Source organism: Triturus cristatus, chromosome 9 (genome assembly GCF_964204655.1).
Source record: "Triturus cristatus chromosome 9, aTriCri1.1, whole genome shotgun sequence".
NCBI classification, from domain to species: domain Eukaryota; kingdom Metazoa; phylum Chordata; class Amphibia; order Caudata; family Salamandridae; genus Triturus; species Triturus cristatus.
In genome coordinates, this window is record NC_140592.1 from 579,836,806 (window position 1) to 579,857,250 (window position 20,445).

At 49.5% G+C, this 20,445-nt stretch overlaps 1 protein-coding gene across 7 annotated transcripts in view; it reads left to right on the plus strand.

Annotated features, from left to right (window-relative positions):
- The window catches only part of SYMPK (symplekin scaffold protein), a 1,117,730-nt gene that overhangs the window by 725,032 nt on the left and 372,253 nt on the right, over positions 1–20,445 (plus strand). For all 7 annotated transcript variants that reach the window (XM_085625602.1, XM_085625603.1, XM_085625599.1 and 4 more), the window contains one exon: positions 15,149–15,309. In XM_085625602.1, the coding sequence (XP_085481728.1) occupies positions 15,149–15,309 (161 nt within the window). The remainder of the gene's footprint in view (positions 1–15,148; positions 15,310–20,445) is intronic.

Below are 20,445 nucleotides of genomic sequence, written 5' to 3' on the forward strand. Positions count from 1 at the left end.
ATGCCGACTCGGCGGTCCAGCATCTCTTCTCTGGATTTCATTGACTAACTGGCTTTTAGGTCCCTATGGTAGATCTGTATTTTCGTGTGACGGTGTTGTCACTGTTTTTTTGCTTGCGTCTCTAGGTTCAAGAGGTTTTTCCCCGAAATATTGTATGGCTGTTCAGCCAGGGTTTTTTTCCTTACTTTGGTGCAGCTGGGCCAGCTGTTTATATGTTTCTTTTTGACCTCTGCCTATCAGCTTGTCTCAAGAGGTGTCCCTTGCTTTTATAGGGTTGTGACGTACCCTATGTGGGGTATTAGTTTGCTATTGTGAAGCTGCTGTTCCTTGCGAGGAAGTTTCGGAGACTCCCGTGGAGCTCTCATGCTATTATCAGCCCCCTGGGGATTTTTCCCGTGGGTTATGCTGCATCTCCCCCTGTTACATGCTTCCTACATTGGTGGATCGTGTTCTCGGTTGAGTCCTATGGACTGACGTGGTACTCTCCTGGAGCTTCTGTATCGCTGCCTACGGTTGTTCTGTGGCACTCTTGGGCATCTGTGGACGCAGTTGGCTCCGGTGTCTTGTTGGGGCTCTGCCGTTTCCGACTCGCCCGCCCCAGAGGGGTTTTCACGTCCCCCTGACTTGCTTTTCGCTCCTCTTTCTGCCCTAAGCGCTGATGGCGGTCTTGGGCGTGGGTACTCGTCCCAGTGGGCGCTCAGTTCCGCTCCGGATCGGTTCTTTCTCTCACCACTAGTGATCCGTCCTGTGTGTATGTTATCATGGGGGGACCCGTTGCGTTCCTTGAGTCATTGTCTTGCATGCCCCTGGCTTCCCTCAGACAACCCCGGCCTGGGTTCAGATTTCTCTGGTCATTGTCGCAAAAGGCTCAGGTGTTCTTCTCCTGGCCTCTGTGGCGCCTTTCAACAGATTCTCTGAATGATCTCTGAATTCATCCTGTATACATATGTTCCCTTTTCAGACTTTCTATGTCTGCGTGTTACTGACAACTTCTTGTTGGTGTAATTGTATTACTGCCTGTGTCGGGGAGTTTCGGTCTTCCTCCCTGATCGGTGGGTTGGGCCGCCCTCTTTGTGGTTGGACTGTTGTCCCGCTATGGTTCACAGACGGCGAATCTGTTTCTACCTTTCGGATGCCTGTCTATTCTCTAAGGGCGTTCTTCTAGTTTACCCTTGGTTGTCATTTCGTGACTTTTCCAGTATTTCTGTCTGCTGTGTACGCACACGAGAGGGTAGGCATGCAGAGTCTCCCTGCGGTAGATCCTGGGGGTTGTTCCAGGTTCCCCATTTGTCTCTCTTTTTCTCCACTCTCTCCCTCAGGGGAGCTAGTCTTGGGCATGTTCGGCTTGCTGGTCGCCCTTGGTCATAGTTCCCAGGGGTAAGATTGCCTGGTTGGCTACCTGGTGCTGTGCCATGTTCTCTGTCGGCCCACTCATGTTGTTGTTGTTACGCTTCATTGAGCTCTCTATTGTGTGGTGTGGTTCACAAGGGACACACTACCTGTTTTCATGTATTATTGTCATTCACATCTATGAACCTCCTGGTAGTCATAGTTGTGTGTTTCGGCATGAGGCCCTCTGCCCCGACATGCCATTTGTTGGCATCCCTTTGCTGGACCTTTGTCTCTTTCGGACCCTGGGGTCCTATACTCAGTTTCCCTCTTATCGTGGAAATCTGTGGCATTCTGTCATTGTGCACTGACTTTTCTGGTCCTGTACCTTCGTTTCGTCCCTGTCTGGCCGACAGTGGACTCGTGTTGTCCTCTGATGACTTGTGGTACCTTGCGTCCCTTGCTCATGCTCCGCCATGACCTTCAGGGTCTGGTGTCAGCTATGCTGGCAATACTGAGCCTTATGGGTCCGGTGTCAGCTGTGCTGGCATTGCGGACCCCACCTTGTTTCTGTCAACATTCTTGACGGTCTGCTTCCCTTGGGAACATGCTGGGGTTCGGTCTCAGGCCCTCCTCCCATGGGGTATAGCTGTGGTATCTATTCTAAGTTAAGGAATCTGCGGCTAGATGTCTCTATAAGATGAACGAGTTACTTACCTTCGGTAACGATGTATCGGGTAGAGACGCAGTCTAGCCGCAGATTCCTTAACCCCACCCATCCTCCTCGTTCTGCGAATACCTTTCCAGGTGGGGTTCTACTACCTTGCCTCCTTTCAGGTGGCCATGGTCTTCCTAAGGGGTGCTCTAGTTCACCTACCTCAGGGGCAGGGTGCGTCATTCTGCTTTAGGCACCTTAGCTTTCCACCCATTCTCGTTTTGTGTGCCTAGATTATGTGCTTTTCACTACTACTCCATCCGGGTTCTTCCGGCATGGAGTTTATCATGTTTTCTAACTCTCCCTCCACCCTCGTCTGTCTCCCCATGCCTTTGGGGTCTCTGCTGCAGGTGCGTGGGTTGAGTTTCTATTGGACTATGCTCAGTGCATAGGTCATTGTGGGGGTGTGGTACCACTTCTATGTGGTTGTTTAATTCTAGTCATTGGCCATAAGTCACGACTTGTCAATCCTGTGCTCCTTTTCAGTTGCATCCTTGCTCAGACTGTCTGTCGTACAGTTCCATCCTGTGGCTGCGTTCTGTCCTTTGATTGTCATGTCATTCATTTCCACTGCCGTTGCCTCTTTAGGGGGACATGGTACTTTGCTTGGAGGGATTTTTATTGGGGCGGTTACATGTTCACTTCCTTCAGTCCCTCCAAGTGTTGAGTACTTTTCAACATAGGATGATTTCTTATCATTGTTGTTTCAAATGTTTTTGTTTCTATTTTGGCACACTGTTCCTATACTCTGACGGCTTTTGTAGTGGCTCCGCGTTGTGGCACGGAAATGTTTCACTGCAGAAAACTCACGTCAGCACGCCGAGGGGGTCTTATATGGCTCCATTGACGTCACTTTCATGGACGACGTCAGGACGGAGCCAGGCGACGCCTGCATCCCTGCGTGCAGAGGTACTGCTGGGGAAAAGGTTTTACGGATCCAGTCTGATGCCTGGGGATAATCTGAGTAAAGGAATCTGTGGCTAGACTGTGTCTCTACCAGATACATCGTTACCGAAGGTAAGTAGCTCCTTCATTAAACCTACATGTCACATTTGTTGCTTGAGGACCCATTGAGTGGTTACCAGTTTAGGACATCGAAAGATCTGCATGTATCCCAAAATGATCATCAGTTCATGTCTTCCTGGTGGAGTAGAAAATATTTCATTATATGAAAAAACAGAACAATAACATTTAGAGCCCATAAGCTTAAGGCCCTGCATCTTCCCCCATTTGCCCCCCATCCCCCCCGACCCCTCCCCCGCTCAGTCTACTCAGTGAGGTATCTGGTGTGTCATTGAGTGTGGAGAAAGTTAAGTATCTAAACTATCTGTGGTAGGGTGCCAGTCTGTAGACCCAACAGCCATCTAATTATCTGCCCTTTCTTTATTGAATGGCTGGATAAAGTACCATTCTCCAGCTCCTAATTTTATCTTGGCCAAGTGCAGTGGGATTCATGTACCTACAATGGCAAAGTGTGAATTGTTTTCAGTATTTGCTAATTTGAAAGAAACACGTTAGTTATAGAGTCCTTACCTTAGAATTGCCCCCAGGCGTCAGACTGGATCCTGAACGTTTTTTCATCAGCAGTACCTCCGCGCGTCGGAAGGTGGAGTCGGTCGGCTCCATGTCCGTCGCCGGCATCGTGATCGCCGGGATGACGTCGCGGCAGCTACTTAGATGCCGCCCTCGCGCGCTGACGTTAGTTCTTTATTTTCCGTGCCAGCCATCGTAGATCCGGGAAGAGCGGTACCTCAGTCATTTTTTTACCAACTTTTTCTTGGCTTTTGTCAACTTATTTCTTTGAGTCTCTGACTCCAAAAAGGTGCACGCGTGTGTCTTTTTTGCCTGGAGCGTGACCACGACCCCAAGTCGTACTCCGACTGCCAGTCGATGGCGCCAAAGGCTTTGCGGAAGCGGTCCCGAAAGCTGATTGAACACCAGCAGTCGGCGCCGCGCCGTTCAAGATCCCAGTCGAGAGGGAAGTCGAGGGACTGGTCGCGGAGCCACCACCATTCCAGTTCGACATCATCGAAGTCTTCGCACTCTGGATCGGGTAAGTCGAAGCTTAAGAAGAAGTCGAAGAAGTGCGCGGAGCCTGAAGGGTCGACTCAGAGTTTCCCCTCCCTTTCCGGGACCCGCAGCGACTCCCGCCCAGCTTCTTACGTTCTACAAGGCGATTCATGCCTCTTTGGGCAGACCGACCCAGCCGGTGCGCCTTCGGGCCCCACGGAATCGGTTAGGGGCCCTAGGTCTAAGGTGCCGTCAGCTCCGGCGCTGCAGGCCCCCCTTGGATCCAGGCCTGAATCCGGATCGGCGCCCGTTGACCTTGTTTACGGCCCCACTGGCGCCGCTTCCGATGGCACCACTACCGCGTTCGACGTCGTTAACCCCCGCTCCCCCGACCGGCGTCATCCGGATCTGGCGCCAGGTGGGGTTTTTATGCCCCTGTTCACTCATGGGGTCCCTTTTCACCCACAATGGCACCCAGAGGATGAGGAGGAGGACTGGGAGGGGTCAGGTGACCCTTTAACTGACAAGGTGGACAGTGAAGAGACTGGAGAGCGGAACTGGGGGATCCCAGTGGTTTGGACAACTCCCCTGACCTTGGCTTGTTGTCTCCTCCTACCGTGGCTACGGAGGAGGGAGCGTCATACGCAGTGGTGTTGTGTAGGGCGGCCGAGGCTCTCAACCTCGAACTTACTATGGTGGCGGTCAGGACTAACTTCCTGACCGAGGTACTTCAACCGGCTGCGAGCTCTTCGGAACCCTGCTGCTGTTTAATGAGGCCTTCACCGACGTCCTTTAGGACACGTGGTCCAAGCCCAACACGGGGGCTCCCGTGGACAGCATGATTGTCCGACGCCATCGCCCGGCTCCGGGCGACCGCACTTTCCTCTCCCAACACCCCACCCCAGAAAGCTTGGTAGTCCAAGGCTCCCCTTTCAAAAGCGCCTTCCCTACCGCTCCACTGGAAAGGGAATCCAAGAAGCTGGACCACCTTGGCAAGGAATTTTTCTCTTCCGCCAGCTTCGGACTGCGGTCCGTAAACACCGCATGTCTTTTGGCCATTATTCGCACTCAGTGTGGGATACGGTGGCGCAAGTGCTGCCTCAGTGTCCGGAGGTGGCCCGGGCAGTGCTCTCCCAGGCTATTGCCGCCGGGAGGAATGCAGCAAAGTTACGATACATTGTGGGCTGGACACTGCCGACTCTCTGGGCAGGACCATTTCAACGTCCACTGGCTTTTCAGGGGATGTCCAGACACCTTGATGGATATGCCATTTGATGGCTGTCGCCTTTTTGGCGACAAAGCAGACCACGCCCTAGAGCGCTTCAAGGACTCACGGGCCACGGCTAAGTCCTTGGGCCTCTCCACCCGTCCAGCGCAGTTTGTTTTTTGCCTTTTTTGTGGAAGGGGTGCCCCACTATATGTCATCCAGAGCCACAGGTCGCAGCAAGTTACGCAACCTTCGCACGGCCGGGGACATGGAAACAACCGTCGTGGTTCCGGGAGCCAGTCCACCAACCCCCCACTGCATCAGCCTCCAAACCCTCCTAGTCTGACCTTTCTGGACCATCGAACGCCATTGGGCGGCTGGATTCGCTATCACCTCCCCCACTGGCGCACCATCACTTCCGACCGGTGGGTTTTGCAAATAGTCCGAAGGAGCAACTCCCTCCCCTTCGGGACTACCCCTCCAGCCATGCCACCGTGATACCACCGCATGTCAGAGGATCATCTGGCCCTTCTCCAGCAGCTACTGCTCTCTTGGCCAAGGGAGCTATTGAGCGCATTCCTGTCCCAGAAGTAGGTTGTGGTTGTTATTCCTACTACTTTCAGGTCCCCAAGAAGGACAAGGGCCTGCGTCCTATCTTGGACCTCAGGGACGTCAATTGTTTCCTCCGGAAGGCGAAGTTCCAGATGTTGACGCTTACTCAGGTCTCGTCTGCCCTGCCCAGAAGACTGGATGGTAGCGTTGGACTTGCAGGACGCTTATTTTCACATCCCCGTAATGTCGTCCCACCGGCGTTACCTATGTTTCATGGTAGGCCATGAGCACTTTCAGTTTACCGGGCTCCCCTTTGGCCTTACCAGCGCCCCTCGGGTGTTCACGAAAGTGATGGCGGTGGTCGCAGTTCATCTGCGCATATCAGGGGTTTCAGTCTTCCCCTATCTCGACGACTGGCTGTTGAAGGTGGGCTCGCCCCAGGCTAGCGTTTCCCACCTCCAGACTACGCCCGACCTCCTGCATTCAATGGGGTTCTCCATCAATGTGCCGAAGTCACGTCTGATTCCCTCTCAGAAGCTCCTCTTCATCGTGGCGGTTCTGGACACGACGTGGTTTTGGGTATATCCTCCTGAACAGCAAGTCCAGGATATTCGGGCTATGATTCCGATCTTTCAGCCTCTATCACGGGTCTCGGTCAGAAAGATCCTGAGGCTGTTGGGCCTGCTGGCCGATCATGCCAGGTGGCATATCCAGGCTCTGCAGTGGGACCTGAAGTTCCAGTGGATGCAGCATTGGGGGAATCTGTCCGATTGCGTCCAGATCTCGGAGGGCACTGCACAACAGCTGCAGTGGTGGCTCACAGACCAGGATTGGGTCAATGGCTGACCCCTCTCCCTTCCCCAACCAGACCACACTGTGGTGACGGATGCATCTCTTCTGGGATGGGGCGGCCACATGGGAGAGGTGTAGATCAGAGGCCTCTGGTCTCCGGCGGAGTCCGGTCTTCACATCAACCTTCTGGAGCTCTGGGCAATTCATCTTGCACTGAAAGCATTCCTTCCCTCTGTACGGGGAAGAGTAGTGCAGGTGTTCACAGACAACACCACCGCCATGTGGTACTGCAACAAGCAGGGCGGGGTGGGGTCGTGGACTCTGTCAGGAGGCCCGCCGCCTCTGGACATGGCTGGAAAATCAGGGCATATCCCTGGTGGTTCAACACCTGGCAGGTTCTCCGAACGCCAAGTCGGACGAACTCAGCCACAGGTGCATGATGGACCACGAATGGCGTCTTCACTCTGATGTGGTGCAAGGTCTCTTTCGACAGTAGGGAGAGCCTTGGTTGAATCTATTCGCCACCGAAGATGACACACAATGTCAGCAATTCTGCGTATTGGAATTTCGCCGCAAGTGGAGTTGCAGTCTGTTGAACGCCTTTCGGCCTATACCACTTCTGCCCAGAGTGCTGAAGATGATCAGGTGCGACCGGAACTAAGTCATTCTTGTGGCTCCAGATTGGGCACGAAGATTCTGGTATCACAAGCTTCTCTACATGGCCGTCGAGCCTCCGATCAGACTGCCACTTCGGGAGGATCTTCAGTCGCAGCAGCAGGGGACGGTCCTCCACCCTAACCTGTGCAGTCTCCACCTCCTTGCGTGGAGATTGAGCGGCGGCAGTTTACGTCTTTCGACCTGCCTCCCGAAGTCTGTGGCGTAATCTTAGCAGCCAGGTGTCCCTCCACTAAGACGGTATACGCCTGCCCGTGGAACAGATTTGTGGCATGGTGCACAGCAAAGGCTGTGGATCCTCTTTCTGCCCCTCTTTCTGAAGTACTCTTCTTCCTTCTTTCTTTAGCCCAGCAGGGCTCTGCTCTGGGCACTATCAAAGGTTATCTTTCAGCCATCTCCGCCTTTTTACGGCTTCCAGATCAGCCTTCTCTTTTTAAGTCCCCGGTTGTTAACCGTTTCCTGAAAGGCATTACGCACTTGTTTCCTCCTGTGCCGTTCATAATGCCTCAATGGGACTTAAGCCTTGTCTTGACATATCTGATGTGCGCTCCCTTCGAGCCCCTTCATAGCTGTCCTTTGCGTCTTCTCACTCTCAAGACGGCTTTCCTGGTAGCGATCACCTCTGCCAGAAGAGTGAGTGAGCTCCAGGCTCTTTCTTCTAAACCTCCTTTCCTTTCTGTTTATCCGGACAAGGTGGTTTTATGGACCCGTCCTTCTTTCTTACCAAAGGTTGTCACGCCCTTCCACATCAGGCAGACCATCACTTTGCCCACCTTCTTTCCGCATCCTTCCAAAGAGGAAGAGAGGCTCCACCGTCTGGACCCAAAACGTGCGCTCTCGTTCTACCTGAAGAGCACACAACAGTTCTGGGTGGATGACCAGCTCTTTGTTGGCTACGTGGGCGCCAAAAGAGGTCGGGCTGTGCACAGACGGACGGTCTCTCGGTAGGTCGTTCTCTGCATCAAGGCCTGTTACTCATTATCTAAGAAGGAGCATCCTGTGGGGCTGCGTGCCCATTCTACCAGGGCGAAGGTGGCATCTACTGCCTTGAGACGCGGCGTCCCCTTGCAGTACATTTGTCAGGCAGCTACGTGGGCCTCGCTGCACACGTTTACTAAGCATTACTGCCTTGACAGTCTGGTCCGGTGAGACGGCTTCTTTGGCCATTCTGTTCTCCGTGACTTTCTGGTGTAATCTATTCGCAGACCCACCACCGGGGTTGGTATCTATTCTAAGGTAAGGAATCTATCACAAACGTGTCCCTTTCAGATGCACAAGTCACTACTTGTGTAACGATATATCTTTAAGACACATTAATAGTGATTGATTCCTTTCCGCGCCACCCATCCTCCCCGTTCTGCGAACTGATTTCTAGGGTTAAGGTCATCCCTTTCAGGGCCCTAGTTTTCTTGGCACCAGTGTCAGTTTCTTGCATGGCTCTACATTCCTAGCGCGGAAAGTCGTGTACAGAACTGACGTCCGCGCGCATGGGTGGCGCCCAAGTAGTCTCCGTGACGTCGTCTCGGCGCTTACGACGCCAGCAACGGACGCAGAGCCGCACAATGCCACCTACTGATGTGCAGGGGTACTGCTAGCAAAACTTTCCGGATCCAGTCTGACGCCTGGGGATATTCTAAGGTAAGGAATCTATCACTAACTAATGTCTCTTACAGATATATCGTTACACAAGTAGTAACTTGTGCATGTAGTGCATTGGTTTTGAGTAAAGTGGTGTAGAGTGAAGTGACGTAGAGTGAATTGGCTTAAAGTGGAGTGGCGTACAGTGCAGTGGCATAGAGTAGGTTGTTGCAGGGTAGCGTGATGTGGCGCAGAGTGGTGTTGAGTAGAGTGGATTGGTGTAGAGTGTAGTGGCAGAGAGTGGAGTGTGTAGAGTGGTGCAAGGTGCATTGGTTTGGAGTTAAGTGGTGCAAAGTAGACTGCAGTGGCATAAAGTGCAGTGGTGCAGAGTAGAGTGCAGTGGCGTAAAGTAAAATGGCATAGAGAACAGTGGCATAGCAGACTGCGGTGTAGAGTGGAATAGAGTGGCGTACTGTTTTGTTGAATGCAGTGGTGTAAAGTGCAGTGGTGTTGGTGTAGAGTGGCTTAGAGTGCAGTAGAAGTGGAGTGTGTCAGGGTAGAGTGGAATGGCGTGATGTAGAATACAGTGGTGGAGAGTAGAATAGAGTGACAGAGTGCAGTGGCGTAGAGTAGATTGTTTGAGTAGAGTGAAGTGGTGCAGGGTAGAGTGCAGTGGCGTACAGTGCATTGCTTAAAGTGGAGTAGAGTTCAGTGGCATAGAGTGCAGCGGTGCAGAGTAGAGTGGCGTAGAGTTCAGTCCCGGAGGGAGGAGTGTTGTACAGTTGTGGAGTGGTTTAGTCGAGTGCAGTGCTGTGAAGTGAAGTGATATAGAGTGGCGTGGAGTGCAGTGCAGAGGCAGAAAAGAGTGCATTGGCGTAGAGTGGCATAGAGTACAGTAGTGTAGAATAGAGTGGCGTAGTGTGAAGTAGAGTAGAGTAGCATAGAGTGCATTGATTTTGAGTACAGTGGTTTAGGGTGCAGTGGTTGAAGTTGAATGGCGTAGAGCAGTGGTTTAGTGGTGTGGAGTGGTACAGCAAAGAGTGCAGTAGTGCAAAGTGGAATAGAGTGTAGTGGCATAGATTAGATTGTTTCAGAGAAGAGTCATATGGTGTAGAATGGAGTGGTGCATGGTAGAGGGCACTGAGTATAGTGGATTGTGGTAGAGTGCACTGACGTAGAGTGATGCAGGGGAATTTTACGGACAGGTTCTCTGTTACTAAGTTGGTAAGACAAGGGTGCGTGTTGGCACCTACCCCGTTTTCTTTATTTATTAACAGGGTGGTTCAGTACTTTTTTACTTGCCAAACAGATGCCCCTACATTGGCCGGTATGAAGATACCCCTGCTCATGTTCGCGGATGATACCTTGATCCTTTCAAAAACTCTAAAAGGGTTGCAGTCCGCCCTGTCTCGCTTTGAGGTTTTCAGCCGTGATAATGATCTAGTGGTAAACGTGGAGAAAACCAAGTTTATGGTTTTCCACAAACACAAATCTATAAAAGGGAGAGTCTTTATGAACAACGTCCTCCTGGAGCAGACAGATGTATTTACTTATCTGGGGATTACATTAGGCAGGAGATTGAATTGGAAACCTCAGATCGATATGCTGGTTCTCAAACACGCTCAACTAGCCGGTGTACTCATCAAAGAACATAGGGTTTCACAGACTAAGCCCATTGCCCCTGCCTTAAAGATTTATAATACTAAAATTAGCTCCTCAGTATTGTATGGTGCTGAACTTTGGGGCTTTGAGGATTTGTCATCTCTCACTGTAGCTCAAAATAAATTTTTGAGGGCACTAGTAGGCCTCCCGCAATCAACACCACTCACTCCCTTATACTTAGATCTGGGTTGTAACACCATTGAGGCTACAGCTCATGTTAGACCCATTGCATTTTGGAGAAGGCTCTGGACTACTCCCGAGCTATCCTTGTATGCTAAAGCTCTGTATGAAGTACGGGGGTCAGATTGCCTTTGTTGGATTTCTTGGCTAAATAAAGTAAAAATTACATTGCTTGACATGGGAATGAGCAGTCTGTGGGAGGACCCCGCCAATAACCTATTTCCGCCAAAAAAAAGAGTTTTAGGTAGCATACTGGAACATGGTTAAGATTAAGCGCTTCTCAACCATAACAAGATCCATTTTGTCAAGAGGATTTCTGGAGTTCAAAGATGATACTGTGCTCGAAGCTTATTGGGATATCATTACTAAACCCAGTGACAGGAAGTTGTACCAACAATTTAGGGTGGGTTCCCTCCCTATAAAAGCTTTTACAAATAGTTGGCATTCCCCGTCTGATGACAAATGTATCACATGTCCAGCACAGACTGAAACCTGAGCTCACATTTTTTTGGTATGCCCAGCCTATAAGATTCCTAGGAAAAAGTGGCTCAAACCAATTTGTTCTAATCTGATCAAGATAAGCCGTGGAGGCATTAAGATTATGGATTTTGAAGACAAAAACACAGGAATCCTTAGTGATTGCAGTTGCTAAGTTTTTGAGTTGGATGTGGGTCATCCGTGCTAAAAAGGGCATATCAATCTTGTCAAATTTAATCAATGTTTTAGTCCCAATGTTTGGTACTATAGTCCTACCTCTCTCTGAACATATGTATTGGTAATTCTAATGTGTGTTGATCTTATTTTTTTTATGCTTAAAGAGGGGTCTACAGTATCGAATAACAGTGCGAAAAGTATTTGCTAGTCATGCTCCTCTTGTTGTCTATGTATATTATGAAGCAAAAACCAAAGGAAATGATGGACGGAGTGTTGAACATTGCAAGCACTCACCCCCAGTCAACTGCTCTGGGTTTAATCCATCACTGTTCTTTAGCCCACTCTGCCACCCCAGTTCAGACATGGCCATATGCAAATCAGTCTGACCCAGTGCCTCATGGGAACAGTCCAGCCCGAACTGCCAAGCCATGTCTTCCTTGGACCGGAAACAAGCTTCCTAGGACCGGTTTCTGGCATTTCAGCCGTCTTCAGCCAGGCTTGCTTGAATCCAGTGGCAAAGTGAGCAAGGGACTCACGTCTGAGCATACCCTGCCAACTTATGGCGAACAAAGCAAAAACCAAAGGAAATGATGGACGGAGTATGCCCAGACGTGGGTCTCTTGCTCTCCATGCCACTGGAATCAAGCTATCCTGGCTGAAGAGGGGTGAAACCCCGAAACCGGTCCTAGGATGCTTGTTTCCAGTTCAAGGAGGACCTAGCTTGGCAGTTCGGGCTGGACTGTTCCCATGAGGCACAGGGTCAAGACTTATTTGCATATGGCTGGGTTCAAACTGGAACGGCATGGTGAGCAAAAAAACGATGGATTTAGGCCCAGATCTCTGTACTGGGGTGAATGTATGACATTGTTCTGCATTCTGTCCATCAAGTGTTGTTTTTGCCTATGTATATTATGATACATTTATCAATTTTTGAAATTATGTTTTATAAAGAATGTGTTTTAACCTATTTGGGCCGTTTTTAGTTATATGTCGGTCATGGAATTTTATTATCTATTTTAAACTGTAGAAATGTTATGTCTTTTATGATTGTTATAATCGAAATAAAGACTAACTGAACTGATACAGAGGTGAGTGCAGTGGCGAGGAGTGGCTTAGAATAGAGTGAAGTTGCCTCGACTAGTGGTTTGGAGTGCAGTGGTGTCGAGTAGAGTGCATTGGCATAGAGTAGAGTGATACGGAGGAGAGGTGTCGAGTGAAGGGGCGTGTAGTGGTGCAGAGTAGTGTGCTGTGACGCAGTGTGGATTGGCATAGAGTGGAGCAGTGTAGAGTGCATTGGAGTGGTGCAGAGTGCAGTCGAGTGACGTAGAGTGACGTAAAGTGGGGTATGCTTGGTGTGGTAGCGCACTGCCATTACAGACAACACACCTTCAATTCAAATGACCAGTACATTTGCTCAGGCATACAGTTTTACTGATATTTGTATACAGCACACACACGATAATGTGTGGCAATGTCATCACTTGGTGTATTGAATTATTTTGATCGTATTAAATATTTTGTTTCCATCACACTTCAGAATTACCAAACAATGTGCTTTAGTTGTGCTTTCCTAATACTGATATATTTTGTAATAACTCCACAGTTCATGAACAGGCATTTCAATTGTGTTGTCTGCTAGAAAAAAATAACATCTTACAGCCTTCCTCTGGCACGTCCCGTACAGACAGCATGATTTTCCCATTTTTTTTTCAATTTCCAAGCTTTATTTCGATCATTACAGACCATAAAAGCAGAAGATAAAAAAAGCATATAATACATTTAAAAAAAATACAACCTTAATGACAAATTAAAAAGTTATTAAAATTTTAAAAAGATTTAAAACAATGAGTTCATATTTAATAAGTTCAAATCTATGGAAGACAGGAAAGGTACGTTTAGACTGCACTAGTGGAATTTAAGAACTTGCGACGCGGAAGCCACATGGAATTAAGGAAGCGGAACACTGCAAAAACAATTGGGGGTGCGTTCCAGTTCGCAGGACTCTAAAAGCCTCCCGTGTCTGTCTGAACCCCAGGTTCCTGCATATTGGTAGGAGCCAGTAACTTCTAGCTGCAATATAACCTGGGCAAAAAAAGAAAACATGTGTAAGGGACTCTTCCTGATTCACACAGGCCGGACAGGCAGATGGGGAGGCTTTGGTCCATTTGTTTGTAAATGCATGAACTGGTAGACAACCCCATCTAAACTGGACGTATTTTCACATAAATCCAACACGAAGCTCCCTTGGTAGACAGAGACTGACATTGGACCTCTGTCTTTGAATGCACAGCAAATGTGACAAGATAAGAACAAAATTTAAAGGCCTGATTACAGAAATCGAGCACTGGAGGAACAATACAGTAAATATGGTAGGTTCGTGGGTAGGGACAAACTCAAGCTCAACAGCCTGAAACAAATCAAGCCAGCAAATAGAAACCAAACAAATGTGATTAACAAACCACAAAATCCATTGTGAACAATGGGCGACGTGCATTCCCGGGAGCTTTCCGAATGTCCCCAAGATGTCTTTAGCAAACCAGACAGCCGGCTGTCTGGTAGGACTCGACCTAAAAATACGCATTCAGAATACTCTGATTTAAGGCAGAGAGAATCTTAGAACCTGAGTTATAGAATTGCACCACGCATCGGCTTCTGCCATTACGTAAATACCCTTGGAGCTATCGTGCTTTTTAGATGTAATCATTTATCCATTTTGATTGTAACAGGAGCTTTGAAAAATGTTTTTGGGAAGAAGAGATTTGTTGCACTTGAAATTGTAGCATTTGCTCTCGTAAGTAGTCATTTCTTCATATTTGAATGTATCCAATGTTTTAGGAAATTGTTTATTTTTTTATATCTTCACTAGATTTCGGAAAGTGGAAATTGTGTGCAGTAATGCCTTCATTTTTTTAATGTAATGCCGTGGTTATCATTTTTAGAAGCAATGTCTTATTAAATGTTCTAATTTATTAATGCGATTAGAAGAATTGTCTTACTAAAAAGAATCACAATAATGTGGATTTTTTTTAAATACTGATTTTTTATTTTTTTTCCCCGTGCTGAATTCATTTATTCATTAAGCTTTGTGGGATTTTATTTTTATTTAACTAAAATAAAGGTATTAAAAACAGGAATTGGATTTAACAGGACTGCACCTGACTTTTTGACGTTTTCACTTGGGATTAAGGGTGTATGATGTTTGGTGGGCCGACAGTACCTGTATAGTATGTCAAAATCTATCTACTAAAGGCTGCTGATCCGAAGAGGATGGTATTTGGTCTGAACATGACTTTAAATAGGAATATGAGAGTTAATCAGGGATATAATAGCTTTACCCAGGCATGAGAAACAGTACGGTTCATATACTGGCAAAGACTGGCCATATATCGCTGTTCCTATAATGGCATCGACCTGGGTGTGTAAGAGTACACATGGAAACTTGCTACCCAGGTGATGCTGTAAGGCTTTATACCACATGTGATGGTTGAAACAGACTAAATTGAGATTTTACTTCTGAACTGAGCATAGGAGGCTGTGCATGGGCTTACAATGTTACTTGTTGATTAGGAGTCTGTCTCTAACTTAAGCTAGCAGGAGCTGAGCTTAAAATGCTGTACCTCACATACCATGCCAATACCCTGGGTATGAAATACAGAATATCACTCGGGTATTTTTCCATGCTTGATCTCAGGATTACTGGGTGGGACTGTCATACGGAAGGATTGACCTTGACTGGAGGTCATTCACATTAGATAATGTGTTTTCTTTTCTTTTTTTTTTTTTTCTTTTTTTAGAGGTGGCTGCTCCTTGGACGGAAGAAACTGTTCGGCAGTGTCTATACCTATACCTGGCCCTTCTACCACAGAATCACAAGCTAATTCATGAATTGGCTGCTGTGTACACAGAGGCTATTGCTGACATTAAAAGAACTGTGCTGCGTGTAATAGAACATCCAGTAAGTCAACCCCTCTTAAGTGATGTGACAAATTGATATTGTAATGACGGCACTAACCAGTCCATAATGGAAGTATGGGGAGAAGGTTGCAACACTGAGAGCTAAATGGTGTGAGCGTTTAGGCCTGTAGTAGATTCTGGTTACCCAGGTATTCTTTTTTTTTTTTTTTTTTTAAATCTTTTTTATTTTTCAGCAACAAAAGAACAAATTGGTCACTTCATATACATCATATTCAGGAAATCTCTGGTTACAGGTGTCGACAGAGTAAGGCAAATATGACTTGATTAAAAACTGTAGAACAGTGTCCGTTCAGTCCGTGGTTCCCAGGCCTGGTCGGCGGGCCTGCGGAGGCTCACATATGTCCCCTCTGAATGTGTTCCATTTTGACCACACTTCCCCCCCCATTTTCGAGGGCACCCCCGCACCGTATACACAGTCTTCTCCTGCAGCATACACCAGTCTGTCTCTTTGCCAATCGGCCAGTTTCGGTGGAGCCGATGCCCCCCACAGGTGCGTGATGTTTCTCTTTGCCACCATTTGCCCAAGTGCGACCCAGAGTTTCCCCCTTGCAGGTAAGTCCGTGGGTTCCCATATGTTCAGAAGGCATCGCTTGGCCTCTGGGCGTATATCCACCTCCCACACCTCCTGCATGCAAGACATCACACGCCTCCAGTACCGCCGCACACCCGGACATTCCCACAGTATGTGAAAGAAAGAGCCAGCCTCCCCGCAGCCCCGCCTGCAGTCTCGTGCATGAGATATACACTCTATGCAGTATTTTAAGTTGTATGAGTCGAAGTCTTGCCGATATCGCCACCTCCCTCGGGGACCTCCGCGCCTCCACCCACTCCTCATCGTCTATTTCGAGGCCATCCGCTATCCATTTCTCCTTGAGGGACTCGAGGGGATCAGGAGGATTATTGATCAGTTTCTTGTATGTGAGTGAAATGGCATGTTCCGGCATGTAGCCATCGAGCAGCCTGGTCTCGAGTGGGGATGCCTGGGGGGGCCTGGTCCCTAGTGGTATGTTGGCCTGAAGGGAGTGCCTAATCTGCAGATATCTGAAATATTCAGTGTGCGCCAACACATACGTGTCCTGTAGGTAGGCAAAGGATCTAACCCCCTCGGGCCCCCACAGGTCCTTGACCTGCGAGATACCGATAAGTTCCCATCCCCGGAACCTCTTTGTATGTCCTAGGCTGCCCAGTCTTTCAGAAGCCCACAGTGGAGTTGCCATTGTCAGAGTGTTAGCCCAACCGAGCTTGCGGTGCGCCGCGTGCCATATCTGCACCGAGTGTTTTGTCGGTCCCGTAAGCAAGTATTTACCGGGCTTAGAGTAGAGTGCAACTTCGTAGTTCCCACCTGGGAATAACCATCTATCCATCCCGTAACCGGGGTCGTTGCCGTCCCTATATGTCCCTTGGTTTATCGCTGACAGGTGGGCTGCCCAATAGTATTTGCGGATGTCCGGGAGGGCAATTCCCCCGTCGTACCATCCCAGTGTGAGCTTGTGCAGCGCAATCCTAGATGTACCTGCCCAGAGGAGGGACCGCTGCGCCGCCTCTATAGCCACGAAATATGAGTTCGGCACCAGGTCTGGGTAGTTTTGTAGGGCGTAGAGAAACCTCGGGAGCGCAAACATTTTGAAGAGGGCCGTTCGGCCCAGCAGGGACAATGGGAGTTTCTGCCAGATATTAGAGTCCTGTTGAAGCCGTCTCGGGGGCGGTAGTAAATTCCTCTCGTACGTTTGCGTTTTGTCAAGTGAGACAAAGACTCCAAGGTACCTGAATCCTCCCTCTGCAAAGGTAAGTGGGCAGCCAGTGGGAAGCCTGGGGGGGGCTGCCATGAAGGACATAAATTTGGGACTTGTCCCAGTTGATGCGAAACCCCGAATTTTCCCCGAAGCTCGTAAATATATCCATGGCTACCACGATTGACTTCCCCGGTTTGGTTAAATAGAGGAGGATATCATCGACGTAAAGAGAGATTTTGTCCTCCCAACCGTCTGCCCATCGCAACCCCGTGATGGAGATGTCTTGCCTAATCTATGCTGCGAGAGGCTCCAAGGCGAGCGCGAACAGTAGGGGCGAAAGCCCTGCCTGGTCCCTCTTTCTAGAACGCAGACCTCCGAGACCCTATTGTTAACCACAACCTGCGCCAAGGGTTCCGAGTAAAGCCGACGAACCCATGCTATAAAGAGGGGGCCGAAGCCCAGTTTACGGAGCACCGCTATCATATAGGGCCATTCGAGGGTGTCGAATGCCATGGTGGCGTCAAGGGACACCACCACCGCGTCCTCTCTTATGGTGGGGCACCTCCCCAATACACCATTCAGGCGTCGGATGTTGAGAGCCGTATTACGATGGGGCATGAAGCCCGACTGGTCCGGGTGGACCAACGCGGGTAGGACGGCGTGTAGTCTATTAGCGCGAGTTTTCACTAATATTTTCGGTTCCGCATTAAGTAGCGAGATAGGTCTATATGAGGAGCATAGCTCCCTCGGCTTCCCTTCCTTCGGGATAGCCACAATAGTTGCTATGCGCTGGTCTCGCTGCAATATTCCCAAGGCTTTGCTCTCTTCGAACATTCGTTGGAGGTGTAAACTAAGGGCGTCAGGTTTTAGCTTGTACAGCTCGATCGGGAGGCCGTTAGGTCCAAGGGCTTTGCCCGGGCGAAGGTCGACTATCGCACGCTCTAATTCGGCTGCGGCGAGTGGAGCCTCAAAGTGCCTCCCTGTCGACATCCGACAGGCACGGCATACGGATATCCGTCAGATGGGCAATAGTCTTCCTCTGAACGATCCGTCCCTTTACTGTATACCTGTCGGAAATGCAAATTCCGCGGTGATCTCACGGGGTTCCGTAACAAGAGGTCCCGCCGGCGTTTTTATTTCCGGTACCACTTTGATGGCTCTCTGTTTTTTCTCGAGCCAAGCTATGAGTTTACCTGCTTTATCGCCTTGATCATAGATCCTACCCGCCTTGTGGTGGGCCACCGCTTGGGCCGTCTGCGTGACCAGCTCCCTATATTCCGCAGTTTTGAGTCGCAACCGATGTTGAGCCTCAGGTTCACGATCCGTGCACGCCGCCTCTTCCAGCGCCCGTAGGTCAGACTCTACGGAGTTTAGTTGTGCCACCCTCTCCTTACGGCTTCCTGAGATGGCTGATAAGGCCTCTCCCCTAAGCACTGTTTTAAAGGCTTCCCACAGAGTAATTGAGGAGCACACCGATCCGACATTTTGTTCGAAGTATTGCGTCATGGAACGGGTCAGTTTTTCCCTGAGATCCTCATTTTTAAGGTACCAGGCATTGATCGGTAGCACACATCCCTCCCGGCCCCGACCCAGCGTGATATGTATCAGGACTGGCGAATTGTCGGAGATTCCTCGTGCCAGGTGCGAGGTGTGAGAAGTTGGCCTGATGTATGATGTCACTAGTTCTAGTGTACACCTTATATCAGTCCAAATACCCTTATGGTGATTGGTTGTGAAGTCAACCTTATAGACCAGCTATCCTAGTGGTAGCATGGACAAGAGCAGTCTTAGGCTAAACTCTGAATGGCATGTGAAGCCAGCTGTGATACCATATATAATCCCTTGAATACCAAATGAAAGGACACCACAACAGATATATATCAAAATAAAGTGTATTTATTCTAGACAAACCCTCAGCACTCTTTATGAGATTAGAGGTAAGTACAACACAGTCTTATTTAAGCATACATTAAGTCACACAGGTAAGTAATACAGTTAGGCCCTAGGGGCCACGCAAACCATATACTAAGTAAGTGGTATAAGGACCACTGTCACGGAAATAGGATAGGCCTAGGCCATCGCTGGGGCTACACTATACTACCAAAGGTTAGGAAGTGGGAGGCCCACGGGATTCAGGTGCAGAGTGGAAACACTCACGCGTAATGCGTATAATCGATAGAAATAGTACAGTTTTGAATTAAATAGATGTAGGACACTTCCGGAGTAGCTAGGAAGTCGAGACTGGAAAACTAGACACTAGGATAGTCACTACCCTGATGAGCACCGGAGTACCCAAGTTACCTAGCCCACAGGCTGTGGGTGCATAGGTGTGAAGTTGCGTCGGGTTTCGTCGTCGACTCCTATGGATGCCTGAAGAAAGATGCTGACAGGCAGTCAGAGAAGAGTGTCCAGTGGATCCCAAGGCTGGGATCAGGAAGAAAGGATACCTGCAAGCAGAGGGGACAGAGTCTAGGTCACTAGCCAGTGACCACGTGGAACCAGGAAGGAGCCAGGCGATGTCGTGAAGATTGCAGGTGAAGGTGAAGCTTGTCGCTGCAGCCACGAGGACCAGGGAACGTCGAGGACGACCAGGACCAGGAGGCGAGCTGTCTCGCGAAGGCTCTTGCTGTCGGCGGCGTCGAAGTTGGACTAGGACTCACCAAGCCTTGGCAAGCGGAACCCACGAAGAACGGAGGACTTGCTTCTGGTGCAGACCAGGAAGGTCTGGGGTGCTTCTCTTTTTCAAAGAAGCGGGAGCCAGTCTGGAGGAGCCAAACCAGCGCTGAAGATTTCAGGGTACGTCGTCTCAAAGGCCACTAGCCAGCGGGCAAGCAACCGGACAGACGCGGCAAGCAGGAAAATGCAGAAGGGCCCCACGCAGGACTCGTGGAGTGTGGGGGGCTGATCTTCGGTGCAGATGGTGCTTGGGGTTGGGGCTTCTCAATCCCCGGTGCATAACTTCGAGGGTGCCTCAGAAGCTGCGCTTGAAGATACTAGCCACTTTTCCCAGGTAGCCGGTCCCACGTCTCTCGTCGCCTCCACGGATCTCAGCACGGCTGTGGATGTGGATCAGGGTCGGAGAAGTCTGGAAGTCAAGGCTCTGGTCGGGCTCTGCAGTCGGTCCCTCGTAGAACTTAAGCAAAGCAAAGGGTAGTCTCTTGATGGTGCCTGTTTGCACAGGGTAGCCACTCCTTTGCCACAAGGGAGATTCTTCAGTCTTCTTCTTTCGTTGAATGTCGAAGGTCCAGAGTTTCTGTTCAAGTTGCAGGTTCAGGATAATCTAAAGTCTTGAGGCCCAACTCCCACTCTTATACTAATCTGGGAGGCTGGGATACCTGCTAGGTCACGTCTTATGGGTGGGACCTGGGAGGGGGGTGGTTACA